Here is a 23,119-nt window from a genome sequence, read left to right as displayed (position 1 = left end):
ACAGGGGCGCCTGGGTGGCACAGTGGTTAAGCGTCTGCCTTCGGCTCAGGGCGTGATCCCAGCGTTATGGGATCGAGCCCCACATCAGGCTCCTCTGCTATGAGCCTGCTTCTTCCTCTCCCACTCCCCCTGCTTGTGTTCCCTCTCTCGCTGGCTGTCTCTATCTCTGTCAAATAAATAAATAAAATCTTTAAAAAAAAAAAGAAATTAAAGAAAACAAAGAAAAGTAATCTCAGTCCAGTGCTTTCTCTATATGTTAAAATATAAAGTTACAGTCTTTGTGTTCTTTGAGAATAGACCAAGTCAGTATAAAAGAAAAAAAAAAGAAACAAGTTGATTACAAAGAAATTTCGAACTCAAAAACTGAGAAACCTAGAGCAACAAATAATTTGTCTATTTATGTAAATAGTATTTGACAGTGTTACTTGGAAAATTCTGGAAATTTTTTAAATGGACAAAACTTTGGTTAAAGCCTCCCTGACCTAGCCTCTTTCTTCTCTAACCCATTCCCCAAACTATTGCTAAAATCACTCTAAAAGCACAAATCTAATCATGTTATTACTCTGCTTTAAAACCTCTAATGGTACTCTAATACCTATGGAATAAAGTCGAAATTCTACATTAGAAGATAATATATTTTTCACAGTTTGACCCCAATCTACCTTTCCAGACTCTACTGCTATCAACCATTTTTTATAATTCTGTCATTTATTCACTACATTAATTCATTCATTCCACGAACTTCTTGTTCTTTCTCTATTAGAGCCATTTACATACTGTTCCTTCTGCCTAGAATAGTCTACTCCCTTTCTGCCTGATGAAATTCTACTTCTCCTTCAAGGCTCAGGGCAAATAGCATCTGCCATGTGAAGCCTTTCAAGATTCTACCAGGCAGAATATTTTTTTTTTAAATTCTGGTATGTTAGTCACCACACAGTACTTCATTAGTTTTTGATGTAGTGTTCCATGATTTATTGTTTGCATATAACACCCAGTGCTCCATGCAATACGTGCCCTCCTTAATACCCTTCACTGGGCTGGCCCATCCCCCCATACCCTTCCCCTCTAAAACCCTCAGTTTGTTTCCCAGAGTCCATGGTCTCTCGTGGTTCATTTTCCCCTCTGTTTATCCCCCCCTTCATTTTTCCCTTCCTTCCCCTCTTCATTTTTCCCTTCCTTCTCCTAATGATCTCCCTGCTATTCCTTATGTTCCACAAATGACTGAAACCATATGACAATTGTCTTTCTCTGCTTGACTTATTTCACTGAGCATAATCTCCTCCAGTCCCATTCATGTTGATGCAAATGTTGGGTAATCATTCTTTCTGATGGCTAAGTGATATTCCAGGCAGAGTATTTGATTCCACTTATGTGCTTGCACAGAATTTTGTACATGTTCTAATGTATAGCATTAGACATCTGTGTGTCTTTCTGCTATAACAGATTAGGACTAGAAGGCCAAGAATATGCTATTGTTCCTAGTTCAGAGTACAAAATTTGGCTCATCATAATCATTTAATAAGTATATGTTTAGGCCTCCAAGTGTTTCAAATCATTTGAAATGATAGCTCTTGAAACTTACTTATTAAATAGATCAAAGTATTTTTTAAAAAGAAAGGGGGGTAATCAGAAGGGGGAATGAAGCATGAGAGACTATGGACTCTGAGAAACAAACTGAGGGCTTCAGGAGGGGAGGGGGGTGGGGGAATGGGATAGGCTGGTGATGGGTAGTAAGGAAGGCATGTATTGCATGGTGCACTGGGTGTTATACGCAACTAACGAATCATGGAACTTTACATCAAAAAACAGGGATGTACTGTATGGTGACTAACAATGTAATAAAAAAATATTATTATAAAAAAAGTATTTTCAGATTGTTTTACCTAAAATAGCTTAAAATAAGGGTTTTTTTGCTTTGGTATATTTGTTAATTACTTCATCACTACATGAATTGTGTAATTAGTTTCATTTAAATTTAGCAGAAATCCTGCAAAAGGATAGTTTCAGTTTAAATATATACAAATACTCACTTCTATATTTGGCAGAGTTATTGTCACCTGTTCACCTTTGCCAACTTCAAGCTCTCCTTCACAGGAAGTGTCAATAGAAGCAGGTTTGAAGTCATCTAAAAATAGAGACAGATATGGATTTTTATAAAATGGAACAATAGCTGGGTACCTGGATATCAAAAATATGAGCATGTTTCAGCGTGATAAATCATTTTGCAACATCCAGTAATTAAAATGGTTTAGAAGAGTCTTCATATTACATATAAAATCCAATCCGTTTGTCTTTGTATGTATAATTCTGAGAAAAAAAAAGAAACAACTAAACTCTAAAATAGTATTCCTCAAACCATGCTCCCTCCGAATCCTGTTTAGGTCAAGATAAACTAGACTAAGATGTTCCACTGCTAAAAAATACATAATGTCAATGTTTTCACAATTTGCTAAAAACTGGTATCAGTAGAATGTTTTCAATTTTCAGTCTTTTTCTCCCATAATTTTTCTTAAACCACCTTGGGTGTCTACTATCACTTGCCAGCTGTCCTAGCAGAATACATAATTAATGAATACATGGTAAATACATATTTATGGAAAAACTTAAGAAAAAGCAATCATTGAGTTTAGCAGTTTGAGTTTTTCATGAATCCTACCATTAAAGGACACGTAAATTTAACCAAATCTGCAACTTCAGAAGAACTTAAAATAGGCTTTCATTTTGAGTTAAATCAAAATTCAAATGTTATTAAAATATATTACCCAGAAGGAATTTAGAGTGCCCAGATATTTCACATGCTGAACAAGTTTAAAAACCTCTAAGATACGAAAGCCATTTAAAAATAATTCACATCAAATCATATCAATGACCAATAACTCTGATATAGAATTCCTCGGGTAATACATATTTTTTCCAGGTTAACTCTTTATTAAAATATAGTATACATGCAAACTAGAACATGAATAAGCTTTGATGAATTTTCACAAAGTGACACATATGTAATCACCAACCAGATCAAGAGATAGAACATTATCAATCCCTGAAAGGCCTCTCCCAATTACCCCTACCCCAAGAGACTGATCTTTATATTAACAGGGAAGCCAAAGACAAAAAGTTTAAATCCAAAGTACTGAACATTTATTAGAATTTAGGGGACTATAATAGGTAGATCTTGGGAAAAGAGAATCTTCCAGTGCTCATCAAATCATTTGCTGTCAATAAACAAAAGCTGGCCCTGCTTCCCAGTCATAATTATAATGGCTAACATTTATGGAGCACTTACTTCCTGCTAGGCATCTTGCTTAACATTTTGTATTTAATTCTTATAACAACCCTAAGAAAGGAAATGAAATCCATTCTTAAGTTCCTTAAGCACATATGAATATAAACAATTCACAGTAAGTATTCTCTATAATACAATTTATTCTTCATGCTGCTTTAATTCAAAACAGAATACATGCAATATCTCTTAAAACCTTGATGCTTATTTCTAGATTTTAAGAAACAGATAAAAAATAACATAAGCAATATGAAAAATGTGAAAGAATTTGATTTACAGTGTATCCTTAGGTAGTAACATGAGGATAAAGACTGAAAATAAATTGGGGAGTTTATTAGCAGTAAGATAATGAGAAAGATAAAAAATAATTTAGGTGTTAAGTTTTTGATGCTTGAAAGAAGTTCTAGAGAAATAAGTGTTAATTAATATTAATTAATTAAAAGACTACAATATTGAAGGAAATAAATCCAAACTGAGCCTTGAGTATCACAGAAATAAAGAGAAAGTAGAAAGCAGAAGACAGGAAAATCCAAGAGAATAAACAAAGATACAAAATAAAATAATAATAACAGCTATTGCTTATATAATTACTTATATAATTATTTTAAAATTTTTCCTAATTACTTTTATCTCAAAGCCTCACAAAAATTCTGTAAAGTAGTGTATATCCCTATCTTACAGATAAGGCAAGTGATGGTGGAAGAAATTAAGTCCCTTGCCCAAGATCATGCAATTATTTGTTAAAGCTAGAATAAGGAACCACCAAATTTAGTAGACTAAAAAGATAAGTGGTTGACCAACACCTTTGATATCAGTCTTATTTCTTTTAAGATTTTATTTACTTACTAGAGAGAGAGAGAGCACAAGCTGGGGGGGGGGAATGGGGAGAGAGAGCAAAGCAGACTTCCCACTGAGCGGGGAGCCCCACATGGGGCTCCATCCCAGGACCCCGGGATCATGACCCAAGCCAAAGGCAGACACTTAACCAACTGAGCCACCCATGTGCCTGATATTAGTCTTATTGATATCAACATTGGTGGAGAAAGAAGATAAGTTCAATTTGAGCTAGTAAATATCATTTGAAACCCTAAAGTGAAAACTTCATTTTATAAGGATGTATACAGAATAAATAAAGTAATTACCACTTAAAATGTTTTAATATAAGTAATTTATCATCATGGCCTACGGGGGTACCCAAAATAAAAGTCTTTGTTCATCTTTAAGTGTCCACAACATCCTAATTTTAACTATCCTTCAAGGTTCTGCTCACCAGTGTAAGTATTCCTGTAAATATTCCTTAATCTTCTTCATCACTCACATTTAATCACTATGTCTTTTTCCATAATATCTTTCAGAGCCATCTTTTACTATTGCTGAGGACAAACTAGTTTTCGATCAACGAATAGCTAAACTATCAAAGTACCTACAGCTTGCTCATCTGCTTTTCTGTTTTTGCTCTTAGAATGTGAATCCTATTTCAAAGTCTCCTCTTCCCTAAAGTAGTCGCTGGGTGGAGCCCTTTCCCTACTCTCCAAAATCTCTCTCTGTCCCCACCCCCACCCCCACTTCTGTAGCATTTACCATACCATTCATCAAAACCTAACATAAATGACGTGGCATTATTTACCTCTTCCTGTACATGCCTTTTTGGACTGCAATTTTTTAAAGCATAATGCTTCATACTTTAATTCCTCCTGAATTATGGCTCCTAGCATAATGCCTTTAATATAATGGGCACATATGAGATCTTTGTAATTGACACTGGTTCATTGTTTATCCTTCTCTGAACCTTCTCCAAACTTATTTTAAGTATAACCTTATTTCAGTTAAATTATATGCAAAAGGCTTGTTTTCTAATTGTTTCCTGAGGATCAGATTCATCTGTACTTCAAGACTCTCATTTCTTTAGGGTAGATACTGCCATATTCCTTTTGTACTTTTCACTAGTACATTTTTGTTCTCATAGAGGGCACCCATAACTTAATATTTGACAATAAAGAATTCTCTATGATAAATAGGTAAAACAGAAATGACATCCTAGAGTAAAACCATGGTTCTCTGATCTCCCATATTTTTCTGACAGTGACACAAAGGACAATACTGGGATATATGGCTGTCATTTAACTACAGCTAAATAATGCTTTAGAGAAGAGGCCAGAAAGGTCACCCAAAGCAGTGAAGCAGACCAGCGGGGAACCACAGTGAATAAGCCCAATCTCAAGAATACCACCAACTGCTGCCAAGAGGAATATGGGTTTGGTGTGACCAGGTTATCTTCTGATTTTTGAAAGAGAAGCTGGTAATCCAGATTTCTGTATAAAAGATCTTGATTTTTACATATTTACAACTAATTTCTGTTAAAACAACAGCTGTGTGGGTCAAACAAAGCATCTCTAATGTCAAACTCAGCCAATAGGCTGTTAATCTATAACCTCTGTTTTAGTGTTTAAATATTGATTCTTTTCCTTTATAACATATCATCACTTTAGATCTTCACAACAACTCTTTGAAGATTCTCACCCACATTTTACCAATAGGGAACTCCTCTAAAGTAATGAAGCCAGTAAAAAAATCAAGTCAGGAACTCAAGCCACATACTCCATCCACTCATAACCTATAGCCTTTTTGCCTTATATTCAGTTCTTAACTTTTGCATATATTGGTGGTGGAGGGGTTGTTAGGAGATGAGGAATAATGATAAGTCCCTATGGGAATCTGATGAAATTATAAATCAGCTATAGATTCTCTCCACAGAAAAAAATGCATATATGAATATACATATCAAGTACTGCATAATTTCAAGAGATTCCCAAGTCCCTGAAGCCTAGACGTCTATGGGACAACTATAAGAGACAGAAACGTACTAAAAATATCTGTAGCTTTACTTAATGATAAGCATGAATTTATAATCAACAAATCAAAACTATTCTGAACTTATTCACATTTTTAATTATTTTGCTGTTAGAATAAATTGTTTTTATTACTTGTTATATTGTCTTTTATTTGCCTTCAAACAAGTTTTTTTAAGTATATAACTTTTGAGTCCAAGTGAATGAAGTATAAACCTAGAATTACAGAATTTGTTGAGTAATCTCATGTTTTCCATATGCTTTCAAATGTCAAGTGTATTTTTGAAGTTGCTGTAATTCCAGACTACATACATAGCTTCTTTCTTTCAGTTCTCCTTGGTTTGGAAAACTCACCACCAAATTTACCATTTATTTATTCTTTGTAGATTTCCTTCATCTATGTTATTTCTTCTTTTCTTTAAAGAGTTATTTATTTTAGACAGAGAGAGAGAGAGAGCGGGTGCAGGGGGAAAGGCAGGGGGAGGAGCAGAGGAAGAGAAAGAAAATCTCCCCACGCAGGGGCAGGGCTTGATCTCATGACCCTGAGATCATAACTGGAGCCGAAATCAAGAGTCCAGCACTTAACCAACTGAGCCACCCAGGTGTCCCTGTTATTTTATTCTTTACAGTACAATCACTTTTATTAGATATAGAGTAGAAAAACATTTCCTACTTTGCACTTAATGCTTTTTCAGTCAATGCTGATCACTTTTCTGACTATTTCAGCTGTAGTGTCACATAATGTCTATATCATCATAAAAGAATCACAGTTACTATCATAAATTTACTTGCTGGGATATGAACTAATTCAACTAACTCCAAAACTTATACCCTTTCCAATATACCACATTGATCAGAGAAAATTCATCGTAAATATAATTTTAATCCCATCTTCATTAGTGTACCTTCTAATGTTTGCTCACACCAAAGCTTAACAACCGCTTTTTGGGGAGTGGCTCCACTTCAAGCCTCAGACAATCACCCTGTAGTCACTGCCCATGAGTTCTTCATTTAGTGTCAGCAAAAAGTAGTGTCATTTACAAACTTGGGAATTTCAATATTTAGTTCCTTATCTAGATATAAATTGTAAAATTAGCACTAGTCCAAATTCAAAATTTATTCTAGTGCGTCCTGTTACTCCAACTCTTCCACCCAGTGAAGTATCTGCTGCTAAACATTTAGCTTATCATTTATAGAACATCCCATGTCTTCCCTACCACATGCCAGACTATATTTTTGATAGGTTTTTATTGCTAAGCCCTGGTAAATGCCTTGAAAGTCTAAGTTAATTACATTCATCGGCATTCCTCATACACACATGAATATAATGCTTCAAGAATAATAGTGACTTCTTGTTTAAGCAATCTGATTTAATCCTTAAAAATCTCTGAAATGTAGATACAATAGATATTATTATGACCATTTACATACAAGAAAACTGAGGCTGAGAGTTTAGGGAATGTTCCAAAAGTTGCATTACATACATAGGTAGTGGAGGCCAGAATTCACATCCAGTTTTGTCCAAAGTCTCAGCATATTAGACAGGCATAATTATGTACATAAACATAGAATATTACTTTCTCCCAGATTACGCTGACTCACTTGAGTGTTTGTTATAAATTAGGTCCACCTGAACGAAAGAAAGATTTCCTGTTCTATAGTTTCCATCCCTTACTCTGAGTCCTTAAGAGTGAGGATCATATGGTAAATGAACCTATCCTCAAGGATAATGACTGGTTTTATTCAAATAAATCAAAGATTCTGCCTGCTTCAACAAGAATAAAACTGAGGCTAAAAACCTTTCTTATGTCTCTCACAGCACTAAGAGTGTATTCAAACATCTGGGTTTATTGTGATTGTTATTCCTCTGGTTGTTTTGTCCATTTTTATTGCTGTTTTTTTTCATTCTTGTGGCTAGATCAACTGATTCTTAAGCTCTAAAGGCACAATTCCAACATGTGGAGAACTTTTATGAATGAGAAGCTTTGAAGCACCTGCAAAGAGTTTTTCAAAGGCTATTTTATATTCTCTTCATTTGGGGTTCATGCCCTTAAAAGAGAATATACACCCAAGTTACATGAAAATATAACAATCAAATGAGTAAAGTTTTATAATCTTAAACTTTGATTTGAAAAATTATTAAAAGGCTACCACAAATCTGAGAAAGAAGAGGAGAGAGGAGAGACTATTTGTGAGAAAGGCATGGAGAAACTAGGTAAGAGCTATATCACACTTTTGGAAAATGTGACTGAAGGAGAGAAAATGTATAGCCAGCACTAGCTGTCTCACTATGGTTAATGCTGGACGACATAGTATGGCAAAGTAGAAAAAACAAAGGACGGGGTGCCTAGGTGTCTCAGTCAGTTGGGAGGCCGACTCTTGATGTCAGCTCAGGTCTTGATCTCAGTGTGGTGAAAAAAAGGAAAGAAAGACAAAACAAAGGACCCTGTTGAAGATCTTCTGCTTTCAAATAATCTCCCCTGTTTATTCTACCAACTGGATGTTAATTTTCCTTAACAAAATTCTTTTATAAAATGCAAATATATCCTTGGAGAGTTAAACCTATTGGTCTTTTTACCTTTACCCTGAGTTACTATAATTACATTGTCTACAACTTAACTAAACTTTTGGAGAATGTTGAGTTTTAATTGGGTATTTTGATTGAAGCATGGAAAAGTTCAGAGTAAAAACCATGAAGATCTCTGGACAGACTAAGGACAGGATGACTGAGAAAGGTAGAATGATGAGACACTAAGGAAGAACAGGGCAGGGGAAAGGAAGTGAAAAAATACCTACTTTACAATTTTGCCACAGAAAAATAAGAGGTTATGATTCAAAGATCTTAAAGTTTCCCTTCCGCTCTATAATTCTGAGGGCTACTATGCAAAGAATGAAATATTTTACATACCAAATCATAATATGCTATATTTTCCTTCCTGGAATCTACACCATCCAACATTAAAGTAAAAGAGCTCCTTTCTCGACCTAAACATTACATAACAGAGGGTAATTTATCAAAACTAGTTCCAGAGGACAATCAAAAGGAAATAAAAAAGAGAAATAAATATCTTTCTTAAAAAATGAATAACACACCCTCAAGTACTTTGATAATCAGTATTTGGTAACTGTCTGAACGAAATCAGGGGTCCAAAGAGATACAGATTACTGGAATGGTTCAGAATATCTACCCAAGAACAAACTAAACAAGAACTCTCATTAGGCAGTGACAGAAAAAGTGAAGAAAAGGGGAATATTTCCCTACCAGCCTGAAGGCATTCCCTTTCCCCTGCATAATAGTTCAATCCTTTGCACCCTTCCATCTGTCACCTTACTATTTTCCTATCCATCTCTGCATCATCCACCAGTCATGCCTGTCTCCACAATCACCCCTGTAGATCTCCTCCACAAAGTTTCCTTTTCTGCTTCTTGGTCTCACTTGAATCTCTCTGCCCAGGGATTACTCACACCTGCTCAACTCCGGGTCCTTCCACAAAACCCCTGGGACTCCAGGCAGGGCAACGGATAGCTCTGGGCACCCCATCCTCCAGCAGAGTAAGGGGGTCTGTGGGAACACAACTCTGAGGGGTTTGTGCCTCCACACCCGCATATCCAGAGCTCCCCCCCCTTTTTCCCGGGGATCGTTCTCACTCACAGCGTATAGTGTGGAAGGCGCAGCGCGGCTGCTTCTCGAAACTCTCGCCTAACTTGAGAACCCGCTCGCGACGGTCCATGTGCGAGGGTCCCGCTGCTCCATTCATCATTCTCTGGCTGCGACTTTGCCTTGGCCACCTGCGCTCACTCCCATCTGCCACCTCATCCTGAAACAGCTGCACTTGCTGTGGCCCGGGCACCCAGGAGACTCCGCCCCGCGCCTGACGCGCGCGGCCCAGCGGGCACCTCTCGCGTGCTGATTGGCTTCCTGGAGAGGCGCGCCCCGCCCCCTGGCTTCGAGGATCCTGGTCCCGCCTCCAGGTCTCTTCCCGCGTTGCGGCGCACGCCCCCCGGGAAGGCCGCACAGCTGAGGTGCTTGGTTGGAGCAGGGTACCCTGGAGGAGAATGCGAAGAGAGGATGAGGTAACCCACCTGAGGTGGCGACTGGGGAAGAAGAGAATCTCGGGGTGCCGGGAAGCCAGGGCCACAGGGTTTCTGGGCCAAGCTCCCTGGCCCGTAGGAGCTACCTAACGGGAGAATCTGCGCCTTTCTGTGGAGATCTGTAGTGGAAACTGAAGCCTGGGGAGGGGCGGGAGCGGGGCACAAGGCCCGGTGTCTTGCCCAAGGCCTGGTACCGCCAAAGTTGGGTCTAGAACCCGGAGCGAAGGAGCCCGCGGCCTCAGAGCGTCGGACCTTGGACCTCACTGGAGGCGACGCCGTTACCTCGGCAATCGCCTTCTGATCTTTTCCAGAGAAGTTCCTGGTGGTATTAGGACCGGGACAGGCGACGGGGAGGAAGGGGAAAAAAGATTCGGAGTTAGGAATTACGGTGTTTCAGATCACTTGCAACCAGATTGCATTACGTAGCCTTCTTTTATTCATTTCTTTCACAGTGATCCTTGGAGGCAGTAACGGCACGGCCAGGAAGACGAAATTCCCGAAGGATCAAGGCCTGAGTTCCTACTGTGGCAACAGGGTAGTAGCATTAATAAGTGTAAAATAATTGTCTTTTTTTTTTTCTGTCAAAAGTTCATGAGTTTAATGGTAAAGATGAGGGAACTGTTGTATTAGAGGAGAAGCACCCAACAGAAAGTTTACATGTGGTTGTCATAATGGGTGGTTGTTTTTCAGGATAAGTATGTAGTCAAACTCTACTCCCATACTTTCTTAGCCAAATTTGTCGATTTATTGTTTTAGGCAAGTCCATGAATATGTCTCCTTCAATCTATCTGCTTGTCTAAATTCTACTTTTTAAAGGAGTATTAAGATTGTTTAGTGTGGTAATTAAGTGCTCAGGTTCCCAAGACAGAATTTTTGTATTTCAACCCCAGCTTCATACTTTACAGTGTGACTTCACGCAAACTAAAGTATGCTCATGGTTAAAATTGGGGGGAAAATAATAGTGCTTATTCCTTAGAGTTGTTGAGAGGATTAAATGAATAAATACATGAAAGGATTTAAAACAATTCACAGCACATAGTAAAATCTCTCCAAATGGTTATTATTGACGTATAACTCTACTGCCCAGCAACATTTTAGAACCATCCTTGGTTTCTGCTTTCTTTTCTAAATCTTGAATTATTCTAGAAAGTAGGAATTGCTCTTTTGTTTACTTTATAGATAAGAAAACTGGTTCAGAGAAGCCCAGTCCTCTGACTCTGTGGTCTGTTTTCTTATCATCTGTGTCATCTGTTTGGCACTTAAAGTATTTTATATAATTAAGTATTTTATTTTACATGTATGTATATATGTGTGTATATACTTTTTCCCAACCAGAACATGAACAAGAGGAACTCTGTCCCATACAATATGCTTATGACCCATACATCTAACATAGTGCCCTACATATGTGTTGGTGATGATGATAATGTTTCAGTGGTGTTTTTATTATGTTAACCAGAGGGCAACAACAGTGTTTTAAGCCTATTTTACTTTAAAAAGACTTCCAATTAGAAATCTGAAGTTTCCATATTGTAAGAAAGAAGAAAGCATAGAGTCAAGAAATTGAGTTTTGAAATGCCCAAAGTTTGTGCTTTCATTCCTTGTTTCAACATATATTTGTTAAGTACCTAGCAGGTACTGGTTAAGGCACTGGTCTAGCCTCTGGGAATATGGCAGTAAATCAGAGATGAGAAGGGGGCAACTAAGGATAGTATGAGTTTTATTTTCATGAAACTTACTGGTGTGAATTTTCACCAAACGTGTTAAAATGAACCAGGTTATACTAACCCAGGAATTAAAAAAAAAAAATCAGATTAATGAACTAAATAGAGTTAAAAAGTGTACCCAAGGGACATTTCAGATTGCTTTGTTTATATCTATTCATGACATATTACTTCAGGAATTTATGATAGCTGTATTTGGTCTTTTCTACAAATCTATAACCTCATCTAACTTAAATATAGTTAGGTTTCTGTCTTACACCATTCACAAATAAATGTGTATTGAAAGTATAAAGATATAAGTGAGTGAAGATAGCACTAAAACAAAACCATAAAAACACCAGAAAAAATTAATAGACTATATTTTAGCTTTTAGGGTAGGGAGGACCTTTCTAAGACTGTCACCAAGGTAGATGTCATAGAGTAAAAGACTGTTATACTTGAGTACATGAAAATTGTAAAACTGTGGTAAAGACAGTATAATCAAAATTAATAAATGACAGACAATGAGAAGTTGTTTATAGCCAATGTAAAAGGTAAAGGGTTCATATCCATGCATGAAAAGCTGAAAGCTTCTACAGAAGAATAAACCAATAGAAAAATTGTTGAAGGATATGAATAGAAAATATATAAAAGAAGAAATGGCCAGTGAACATGAGTTGTGCCTAACTTGTCTAATAATCAAAACAATACAAATTAAAACAAGATGATACCATTTTTCATCTAGCAGAAATGTAAAAGATAACAGTATGTATTAGTGAAGGCACAGTAAAATGAGCACCCTCAGATGTTGCTAGGGGAAATACAAATTGGAAAACCCATTTTGAACACACATTTGGTTTAAATATATTTTGATGCACTCTCACAAAAGAAGCATAGCATAATGCATCCATTGGAAAGAGTGAGATAATTGTATCCACTCTCTTGGAAAGTTGTATGTCTACTATGTGCCAGGAGTGACACCAGGAGTTGTGGTGGGCTTTCTTTGAAATATTTTCAGAAAACTTGTATTTTAATGATTTATATTTTACCTAAAGGGATGACATTTTGATGCTTGTATTATGTCCAAGTCTTCAATATAAAGGACAGTGGTGCCAGTGGTGAAGAATAATAGCTAAAAATAAGTGAGTTAGAAGTATGTCATTTGGGAATACATTTTGTGATTTTTACTGTTTTACATGGAAGGGACTATAATTAACATTGTAGCTAAAACCATAGACTATGGAGTCAGACTGATCTCAATTTGAGTACTAACTCTACCATATGCTGGTGGAACTATGATAAGTTTCTTTTTCAGGCTTTATTTTTCTTATCTGTAAAATGAGATGATTACAGGCTCTACTTCATACTCCTATTGTGAGGATTAAATAAGATGATGTATATAAAAGCATTTAGCACTGTGCTTAGTTCATAATAAATACTGAACTTAAATATTTATTATAAGTAAAGATTGTACTTTTTATTAAATAATGATACCTTTGAGCTTTGAATGCCTTAAAATTTTTTATAAAGTTTTAAGAAATTGAATTGCGATACATTTTTTTAAGATAATCAATTTTGTTTACTATGCTATTTATAAACAAGCTTTTGTTGTCTTATAATTACATTTCATTTCTGAGTTGTGTGTTAGGGATCCCTCAGGTTCAGTGATTCACTGGGAAGGCTCACAGTTCCTAGGATATAGTCATATTCGTGGCTGTGATTTATTACAGTGAAAGGATACAAAGCAAAATCAACAAAGAGAAAAGGTCAATGGGGCAAAATCCTGAGGAAAATAGGTGCAAACTTCCAAGAATTTTCTCCCAGTGGATTCACATAGGACACACTTAATTCTTCCTGTAATGGAATTCTGACATTTTGAAGTGTTGTCTACCAGAGAAGCTCACCAGAGAGTCAGTGACAAAGGTCTTTATTGAAAGATGGTTATGTAGGTATCCTCTACCAAGTATCAGAATTTCAAACTTCTAGAAGGAAAACAGACATTCTGCATAAGCCACATTATTTTCACAAACACTTTAGGCGCAGTGAACCACTCTTATTAGGAAATGGTGGAAACCCTTCTGAAATCCAAGTTCCTAGGCACCAGCCAGGGGCCAGTCTTGTCTCAGGCCTATGTTAGCTCTTTTTTGCACTCAGTGTCTCTTTTATGATAAAGTAATTTCTATCCCAGGATTATTGCAGATTAGAAAGAGTGAATGTGGAGCACCTAGCATTATTCCTGACTCTTAGTACACAATAAATAATATGTGCTGTAGCTGTCACAGTAAATTAGAGGAGTCTCTAGCTCTTTTAGAGGTATTCTAGTTAGAAAAACCAGAGTCTGCTATAAGGATGAAATTGAAAAAATCAACCCTTCACTTCTCAAAGCAAGCAAAGCTAAAGTTTTATTTATATTGAAACTTTTGCAAACATTATTTAGGGAGCAAATATTTTAGGGCTGTTTGACCTTTATCTTTCTGATTCTGTTAAAATATAGGTAATTTAAGACATGAAGCCAACAGGTACAGACCCAAGGATCTTATCTTTAGCTGCTGAAGTTGCAAAAAGTCCTGAGCAGAATGTCCCTGTTATACTGTTGAAGTTAAAAGGTAAGAAAATCTTGGGGCACCTGGGTGAACAGTCAGTTGAGCATCTGACTCTTGGTTTCGACTCAGGTAGTGATGTCAGGGTCGTGAGGTTAAGCCCTGCATTGGGCTCTGCATTCAGCACAGAGTCTGCTTAAGACTCTTTTTTCTGTCTCCCTCTGCTCCCCTCCGCCAAATAAATACACAAATCTTTAAAAAAAAAAAAAAAAAGTAAGAGAATCTTTTTGTGATTGGCTAACATTGTTTAAGTGATAAAATAATTCCATCATGGGTATAGTTTTGGCATTTGTATCTAATTTGCTCAGAGAAATTTTAACATTGTGATAAAGCAGTGATTCTTTTTTATTTTTAAAAGTATTTTTAGTTATTCAAACTGTAAAAATGCAAAAACTCTTGGATTTATTGAGCAAAAATAAGTATATCTTATTTCCTTTTGCCTTAGAGATAATAAACAACACACCTTTAGGAAGCTCAGAGTTGAAGAAAATTAAACAAGATATATATTGTTATGACCTCATTCAGTATTGCCTTTTGGTGCTCAATCAAGATTGTTCTCGAATCCAGGGAGGTTGGACTACAATTTCCCAGCTTACACAGATATTAAGGTAAAATAAAGCAATAAATCCACTTGTTCTTGAGGGATGTAGTAGTAGATTCTTATTTATAACATTTGCATCTTTTTATTCATCTGGTTAATAAGCACTGGCAATCTTCTGTGTGGTAGGTTATGGTTGTACTTTTCCTTCATACTGTATATTATTGTTTGTAACTATACTTGTGAGTATTTCACTGTCTAAAATTTTGCAGCGTAAGTCCTGTGAAGATGATGATAATGTCTTTGGCTCACCACTTAGTGTACATACCTAACAGACTCTTTATTAACTAAAGAATATATGAAGAAATGAAGATACTAAGGCACTGGCTCTATGCTGGAAAAACTTACAGTAGAGATGAGATGACAGTCATGTGACTTTATCCTACAAGGCTGAATGAAATAGGTGTGAAATGAAAGATATAAGCAAAGTACTACAGGAGAACAGATGTAGAAACTAGTTGTTCCATGTTGTATTGATTTAGTTACCTCAATTGTATATTTCATTAGGTAACCCAAATTCTGTAAATAAAATTTAGAAGGAGCATGTACTGACCTACTGCCATGCTAGAAATTGAGAGAAAAGATCAAAGTCGTTTATTCTTAAAAGAGGCAAAAAAAATAATAAACCAGTTATTCTCAGTGCCTAAGCTACTTCCTAATTAAGTAGCTAAAAGTATGCATTACTAATTGATCTTACCTTTCAAAACTGCTATTCCTAATTTGTTACTACATAAAGGCCAGATTCAAGGTGTATAGTTAGAAAAAACAATTAAATGCACATAATGTTCTTTTTTATACTTTAGTTTTCAAGATCATTTCCTTAAGTAAATAAAGCCTTTGTTTTGATTAGATACATTGGTTCATGAAAATATTGATTGAGTAACGCTCTCTGTGGTAGAATCCAAGTCTTAAGAAATCCCCATGTTTGTGAATGTACAAAAAATATAATTTTTATTTATTAATGTTCACAATCAAAATAGACACTCTTAAATAATTAACTTTAGGAACCAAAATAAAAAGAGAAACTAATTTATGTAAGCATTTGTCCATTAACTTTAGGACTGATGTGCAAAAAAAGAGTACATTGAGCCAGTTAAGTTTTTAGCATACTCATGCATAGTCACTATTGCTTATCAGTGTTTTACATTATGTTAAAAAGTGTCTGACAGAAATGTTTACTAATTAGAGACCATTCTTGGGTTGGGGACTCTTATTAGTATTAGTCTACACAAATACTTTTTATTATCGAGGGGTTTGAATATACCCATTTTATATCTGGGGAGTGACTTTTATGTGCAGTTTCGAGAGGATTCTTTTCTCTAAAATGACTTTCTCTCCTTTAATGTAAATTACAAAATGTTCCTAATAGAGCAAGGTTTTTACTGTTTACTCCTCTGCAATAAGGAATATGTAGTCAGATATTTTGCAGACTTTAAGAAAATAGATCTCTTGGAGAGTAGAATTGGTATTAGAGTGTTTGATTTCTTAATCTGTCTTTTGTAGACTAATCCTACCCTGGCTATTTTTCAGCTATCAGAGGTCTAAAAGTTATCAGTTAGCACAAATGTTTTTCATGAATTAGTCTCCCAAGAGACTGTATTGCTTTTAAAGTGTTTGTAGCTCGTTCACTGAAAACTTGCCTCATTTCTCTTTGTTGTGAGTCAAGTGTATTTTGTTTCCCAAAAGGTTGACAAGTAGGTTTTTAGGACATACCAGTCCTAGCTCTAAGTACAGGCAAAGTCCACACCACTTACTTTTCTAGAAAGTTGTAATGCTAATTTTCCAGCAGAAGTTGTTTTTTGGCTTGGCAACAAAAGAGATAACTAAAAATTCTCATTAAGGCACAATGTTGTCTATAGAAGCTCTAGCATTCAATTGAAATTCATAATTAACACAAACTGAGTCACAGACTTGTGCTCTTATTTCAGCCATTGCTGTGTGGGCTTGGAGCCAGGAGAAGACGCAGAGGAATTTTACAATGAATTACTCCCATCAGCTGCAGAAAATTTTCTGGTTTTGGGGAGGCGATTACAAACATGTTTCATCAATGCAGCTAAGGTATATGTGTTTATTTAGTGTTTTAGTAGCCAAAATTCTTGAGAAGATGTTCCACATTATTTTTCATACGTGCAGTATTTGGCTGAAAGCACAATTAAAGTAGTGGATTCAAACATTTTTAAAATTACAACCAAAAATGATCTCTAGGTGTGAAATTTTAAAGTGCTGGCCAAAGCATACTGTATGACTTTTTGAAGGATCTGCCTTGCTTCTTAACTTTGAGCAGCACCCATAGACATTTATTTCCATAGCATCTTCCTAAAACATACCTTCTACTTAAATTAAGAGTAAAGTATTGTTCTGTGGCCGAGCACTTTTCTAATAGCTTCAGTGGCAAAGAACAATAAAAGTGAACTTTTTATTTGATCTTTCAGATCTTCTGCAGTTGAAATATTTCAACCCAAACATAGGGCCTGTTCAATCCAACAAGCATTTCTTGGGTGGATTATGCTAGATGCTATATGTACTGTCTTTTTTAAAAATTTAAACCTATGAGTTACTTAGAAGTAAGTTACTTAATTTCCAAATATTTGAGAATTTAAAAAAAGTTTTTATTTAAATTCCAGCCAGTTAACATGCAGTGTAATATTCATTTCAGGTGTACAATTTAGTGATTCCACACTTCCATACAACACCTGGTGCTCATCACAAGTGCATTCCCTAATCCCCATCACCTATTTAACCCATCACCCATCCTCCTCCCCTCTGGTAACCATCAGTTTGTTCTCTATAGTTAGAGTCTGTTTCTTGGTTTGCCTCTCTTTTTTCCCCTATGCTGGTTTGTTTTGTTTCTTAAATTCCACATATGAGTGAATTTTCTTGTTTTATTGTCAGCAATTTCAACCTTAATTCTCTTGTGGTCAGATAACATATTCTGTATCATTTCAATCCTTTGAAATTTTTTCTGACATGTTTTATGGCCCTTTTATCTTGGTGTATGTTTCATTACAAGCTGTCTTTGCTTTGCACAGTGCCATCTTAACTGAAACTCATGCATTTCAGAATCATGTAAAGATTTTAATATGCACAAGTTTCATTAGCATGGTACCATGCAAAAAGCAAGGACTGCCTGTATACTTGAATGTGAACTCTGCATTTGTTGTGTGGAATAATGTTCTGTGAATGTCAAATCAATTTGCTTATAGAACCTATAGGAATCATAAGTTTACAAGGCTGAAATTCCTTTATCTTGTAGTAGTTCTTGGCTATGTATACATTTGGGCCTGCTGCTATATTAAAGATTGAGCAGATTCACAACTTTTGTGAATTACGAAGAGAAATAACTAACACATCATGGGGTATTAAATTCCACTTGAGGTGCTCTAAGTATATAAGGAATAGACACAGTCTTGTACTTAACGCCTAGGCTAATAAAGTAGACAAGATCTTCAGATATTTCTTATAGAAAACCTAAGATAGATATATGTTTAATTCAAAAAAACAACAAATTAAAAAATTATGAGTGCAATGGAATGAGACATACAATATGGATAAGATAGTAATTTGAGTATAAGAAGTATTGTTGGCAGGGAATTAAACTTAGTAGTAGAGTGTAGGCTTTCTATGTCATAGGTCACAAATTCTTCCAGCATCTCCATTGGCATTTTGAGGGATGTTAGTATTAAATAAATTTTGCATATTTCTAGGTTTAATTAATTCAAGTTAATTAAAGTGACATGAACTATGGGAATTTGTATTCGACTTGATTTCTTTTCCTGGCTGTGTCACAAACTAACTCTGGGTTCTTAGGCAAATCACTTGATTTCACTGTACCTCAGTTTCATCCTTTGTAAAATGATTTCTACCATTTTACAAATGGTCTGAATAGCTCAGACCATTAAGACAGCTTTATATTTTCTTCAGAGTACTTTTTTTAATATTAAAGGCAATAGTAATTACATTCTTTTCATTTATATAGTCCTTTAATAATATCTTCCTGTTCTTTATTATGGTATTTGTATAGAGACTAAAAAATTTTTTAGTAATACATCAAAGGGAGTAAACCAGTTACAGAAAAAGAGGGCCACTTTACCACAGGGCAGAATTAAAATAGGGTTGAAGATTACAAGAAAACTGAACTTACTAGTTTTATCTACCTAGGTGTTTACCAATCAAAAATTTTTTTTAATTAGCTAGCATATAGATAGTAGATCATGTGATAGGTCATTCATAGGATGATCTAGCCTAAACTGTAAACTGGTTAAAATATACACATACATATATATGCATACATGTGTACATATGTATATATATACATTCTTATATTTATCTATAAGAAAAATACCTGTCCAAAAATTTTGAAGTGATTTAAGGGTAAATTTTCTTAACCAGTCTCAGAAGCCATGAGTTTATGGGTGGCATTATGTAATGTGTTTTTAAGGAAGATAGGAAGTCTAGGAGTCCAGCATTATCCTTTGAGATTGACAACAGTGAAGACATGACAACCATGCTCTTTCTGCTGTGTCTTTTGGTGAAACTGGCAAAGGCACTTCCCTGGACTAAAGGAATTCTTGATCTAATGTGACATTTCTTTCTTTTTTGTTTTCTGGGGTTTTCTATTGTTGTATTTAAGTTAGCATGTGTCTGTTTAAGCACCTACCTAATCCTGTGCTAAAATAATAGGAAGAAAATACTTTCATGATTGTGAAGAATAATCATTGTAATCTTAATGTTTTTGCTGTTGTCATCATTACTTTTGTGCTAGAGTACAAACATTTAAGACATGGATAAAACTGGTGGCCTTTATACAACTTTCCACTGAAGTTACATGGCCAGTAAATGACAGAATTGTGAACAAAATCTGCTTCTTATTTGCCACTGTGACACATACTCTAATCCGGAATAATTTCTCACTCTACTTTCCAGAAAGGAAGTAGAAGAAAAAAATTGTCATTTATTTGTTGAATAAATACTGATTGAACATTTATTATGTCAGAACTGTCTTAGACACTGAGTATATAGTGGAGAGCTAAATAACATGGTCCCTGCTCTCATGGAGTCATAGATTAGAAGTTGTAACTGAAATGCACTAATAATAATGCTTTACATGCTGAACATTTGCACGGAGCAATGATTTTCAACCCTGGCTGCATAACCAAATCACCCACCTAACTTTATAAAAATACAGATGTCCAGACTTTGACTTTGGAGATTCAAATTCAGTATGTTTGGGTTAAAGCCTGTACATGGGTATATTTAAAAAACAAACTGGTGATGGGTATTAAGGAAGGCACGTATTGCATGGTGCACTGGGTGTTATATGCAAGTAATAAATCATGGAACTTTACATCAAAAACTAGGAGTGTACTGTATGGTGACTAACATAATATAATAAAAAATGTTATTAAAAAATAAAAAATTAAAAAAATAAACTAGCTTAAATGAAACAACAGCAACAACAACAACAACAAAAAAAAAACCTCCATGGTGATTTTGATGCATAGCTAGTGTTGAGAAATCCTAGTATATCAACTTGTAGTTCTTAAACTATTTATGTTGTCTCATTTGGCCTCTGGATAACAACCATTTCTCTAGTAAGTAGAGTAGGTAGGACTAGCCTATAACATAAATTTTATAAATTAAGAAACTAAAGGCTACAAGATCATGAATAGCTAAGTAAGATCCAGGAACCAGGTCCTCTGACTCCCCAGAGAGAAGTTTCCTTTCTTTTTTAAATAAAGCAATTGCAGAAAAGTAAATTGGGTTTGTGTGTGTGTATTAAGGGTGAAGAAAAAGATGAATTACTTCACTCTTTCCAAATTGTGACTGATTCTCTCTTCTGGCTCTTGGGAGACCATGTTCAACTCATCCAAAATGGTAAGAGAAAAGATTTTTAAGATAACTCATAATCATTGTAAGGTACCTGCTAACAACTTGATTTTTTTTCCCTAAAAATAAATATATCATTAACTATACGGATAACCACAGTTAAATGAAACTACATTGAAACAATCCCACACACAAAAAATAAAAGCCCATTTGGACACTTCAGCTTTAAATAGCCAACACTGACAATGTGAATATTAAGGAGAAAATTGCTTACATATAATTTTCTTCTTAGCTTTTTCTATTTTAGCAAATCCTAGATAAGGATTAATGATAATTTTAACAATTTAGTTTAGGGAGAAAATTTTTCAAAGTGCCAAAGATTGCACCTGTATTTTAGATTTACTGTGAGAGAAATCCCTATGTACAGAATAGATATGACTTAATTCATAACCTAACTATTCATGTAAGAGTAAGCTTTTATATATTGATATTTTTCCTGAACTTGAAAGTTACAGGTATTTCTACACTTACATTGAGAAATATAAATATGCATTAGTTTTTTTTTTAAGATTTTATTTATTTGCGAGAGAGAGAGAATGTGTGCACAAGAGAGGATGAAGGGGCAGAGGGAGAGGGAGAAGCAGGTTCCCCACTGAGCAGGGAGCCTGACGCAGGGCTTGATCCCAGAACCCTAAGATCATGACCTGAGCTCAAGGCAGACTCTTAACCAACTGTGTGTATGTGTGTGTGTATATATATATATATATACACACACACATTCTTATATATATCCATAAGAAAAATACCTGGCACCCCATGAGTTAGTTTTATATTAAGTTTTCTTAAGACTGGGAAAGTAATCTGTATTGATAATTGTGGCAACATTTGTGTCCTCTTGAAAGATTAAATCTAAGATAAATATAATTATATAAGAACAATATAAGAACATTATTTGACTTTTTTTAGAAAGGAAAAATTGAATATTTATTTTTAATTTAATTTTTTTGTCAGAATTATGCATGCACATAAAGAATCAAATAGTTCTCTACGGATTGTTAAAAACACAATTAATCCCTGGTCCTGGTGCCTCACTTTATTTCCCATTTTCTAAAGGCAACCACTTCAATTAGTATAACTAATACTTTTGGTAGTGATATCCATTTGAAGCTAAGTACATGCGGAAACCAAGTCCTGTGATTCCCCAAAGAACAGTGTCTCTGTTGGTCCTTTGCTCTCTTTTAATACTTAGCTATTTCCTTTTCTTTTAAAGGGTTACCTAGTAGTTTCCCATTATGAAACAAAAATTATTTTAAAGTTGCCAGTTTAAAAAAACTTTTACCAAAACCTTAAAGTACTTAGTTTTACTATAGTGAAATGTAAAAGACCTAGTAAAAAGAGAGACTGCAAGAGAGAATACCTGAGTAACTTTTAAAATATGCCTTTTTTTTTTTTAATAATAGCTGTAACAGAACTGACAGTGTTCCTCAGGTCAATCTGTAGGTTTAAAATATGAATAATGTGTTAAAACTAAGTGGTTGTGAAATTCATATACAAAATTGGGGTCTCCAGTAATCTTTCCCTCTAAAAAGAATCAGCTTTTTGGAGAAATGGCTAACTGTGTATCTGGGGTAGAAAATATGCAAGGTAAGCCTGAAGTATTTTGAATACCAGATAGAAAGGAAGCAATAAAAGTTTATTAGGATTCTGTGAAAAGGACTCAGGAGCCAACATAAGGAGGCTTGTATTAGCCAAAAATGGGAAATTTGAACAGTAAAAAGGATAATAACTACTGAGAATTGAAACACATCAAATATAGTGAGACTATTAAAAAATTATCATTAGATAGAGAACCAATTCATTTTGAAAACTGGTAAATGAAGAATCCAACGTTTATCTTGCCTTTTCTTCTGTATCAATGAGGAGAAATTTCTCTTTATAGAAATATTCCAATTAATAGGTGAAAAAGGAAGGATAGAATATCAGCATTGTACAACTATTAATGAATGAACAAATTTAGGAATTAATCATCCGTCATTGTCAAAATTTCAGAAGTACTTCCTAATGGCTTATCATAACCTCACACATGAAATGTAGATGTCAAAAATTCAAACCTGAATCATTTTGATCCCCCATCTCCAATTACCAATTTATAGAAGGTCAGAGAAACATTA

General features: G+C 35.2%; 2 protein-coding genes across 4 annotated transcripts in view; one reads left to right on the top strand and one right to left on the bottom strand.

Moving 5' to 3' along the window:
- The window catches only part of EAF2 (ELL associated factor 2), a 50,037-nt gene extending 40,058 nt beyond the window's left edge, over positions 1–9,979 (bottom strand). For both annotated transcript variants that reach the window (XM_034659346.1, XM_002927231.4), the window contains exons 1-2: positions 9,782–9,979; positions 2,031–2,125 (exon numbers count right to left, since the gene is read on the bottom strand). In XM_034659346.1, the coding sequence (XP_034515237.1) occupies positions 2,031–2,125; positions 9,782–9,890 (204 nt within the window). In that variant the 5' untranslated portion in view covers positions 9,891–9,979. The remainder of the gene's footprint in view (positions 1–2,030; positions 2,126–9,781) is intronic.
- Positions 9,980–10,079: 100 nt separating this feature from the next.
- The window catches only part of IQCB1 (IQ motif containing B1), a 68,279-nt gene continuing 55,239 nt past the window's right edge, over positions 10,080–23,119 (top strand). The window contains exons 1-6 of one of the 2 annotated variants that reach the window (XR_004624954.1): positions 10,080–10,203; positions 10,674–10,756; positions 14,419–14,530; positions 14,970–15,132; positions 17,051–17,180; positions 20,903–20,996. Coding sequence is in view for 1 of the 2 variants with exons in the window: in XM_034659303.1 (XP_034515194.1) it covers positions 14,431–14,530; positions 14,970–15,132; positions 17,051–17,180; positions 20,903–20,996 (487 nt within the window). In the remaining variant the exon portion in view is untranslated. The remainder of the gene's footprint in view (positions 10,204–10,673; positions 10,757–14,418; positions 14,531–14,969; positions 15,133–17,050; positions 17,181–20,902; positions 20,997–23,119) is intronic. The other variant, XM_034659303.1, reaches the window with a different exon arrangement.

This window comes from Ailuropoda melanoleuca, chromosome 1 (genome assembly GCF_002007445.2).
Source record: "Ailuropoda melanoleuca isolate Jingjing chromosome 1, ASM200744v2, whole genome shotgun sequence".
Classification (NCBI taxonomy): domain Eukaryota; kingdom Metazoa; phylum Chordata; class Mammalia; order Carnivora; family Ursidae; genus Ailuropoda; species Ailuropoda melanoleuca.
The sequence above is the reverse complement of the archived record's forward strand: the minus strand, read 5'-3'. Positions and strand labels throughout refer to the sequence as shown.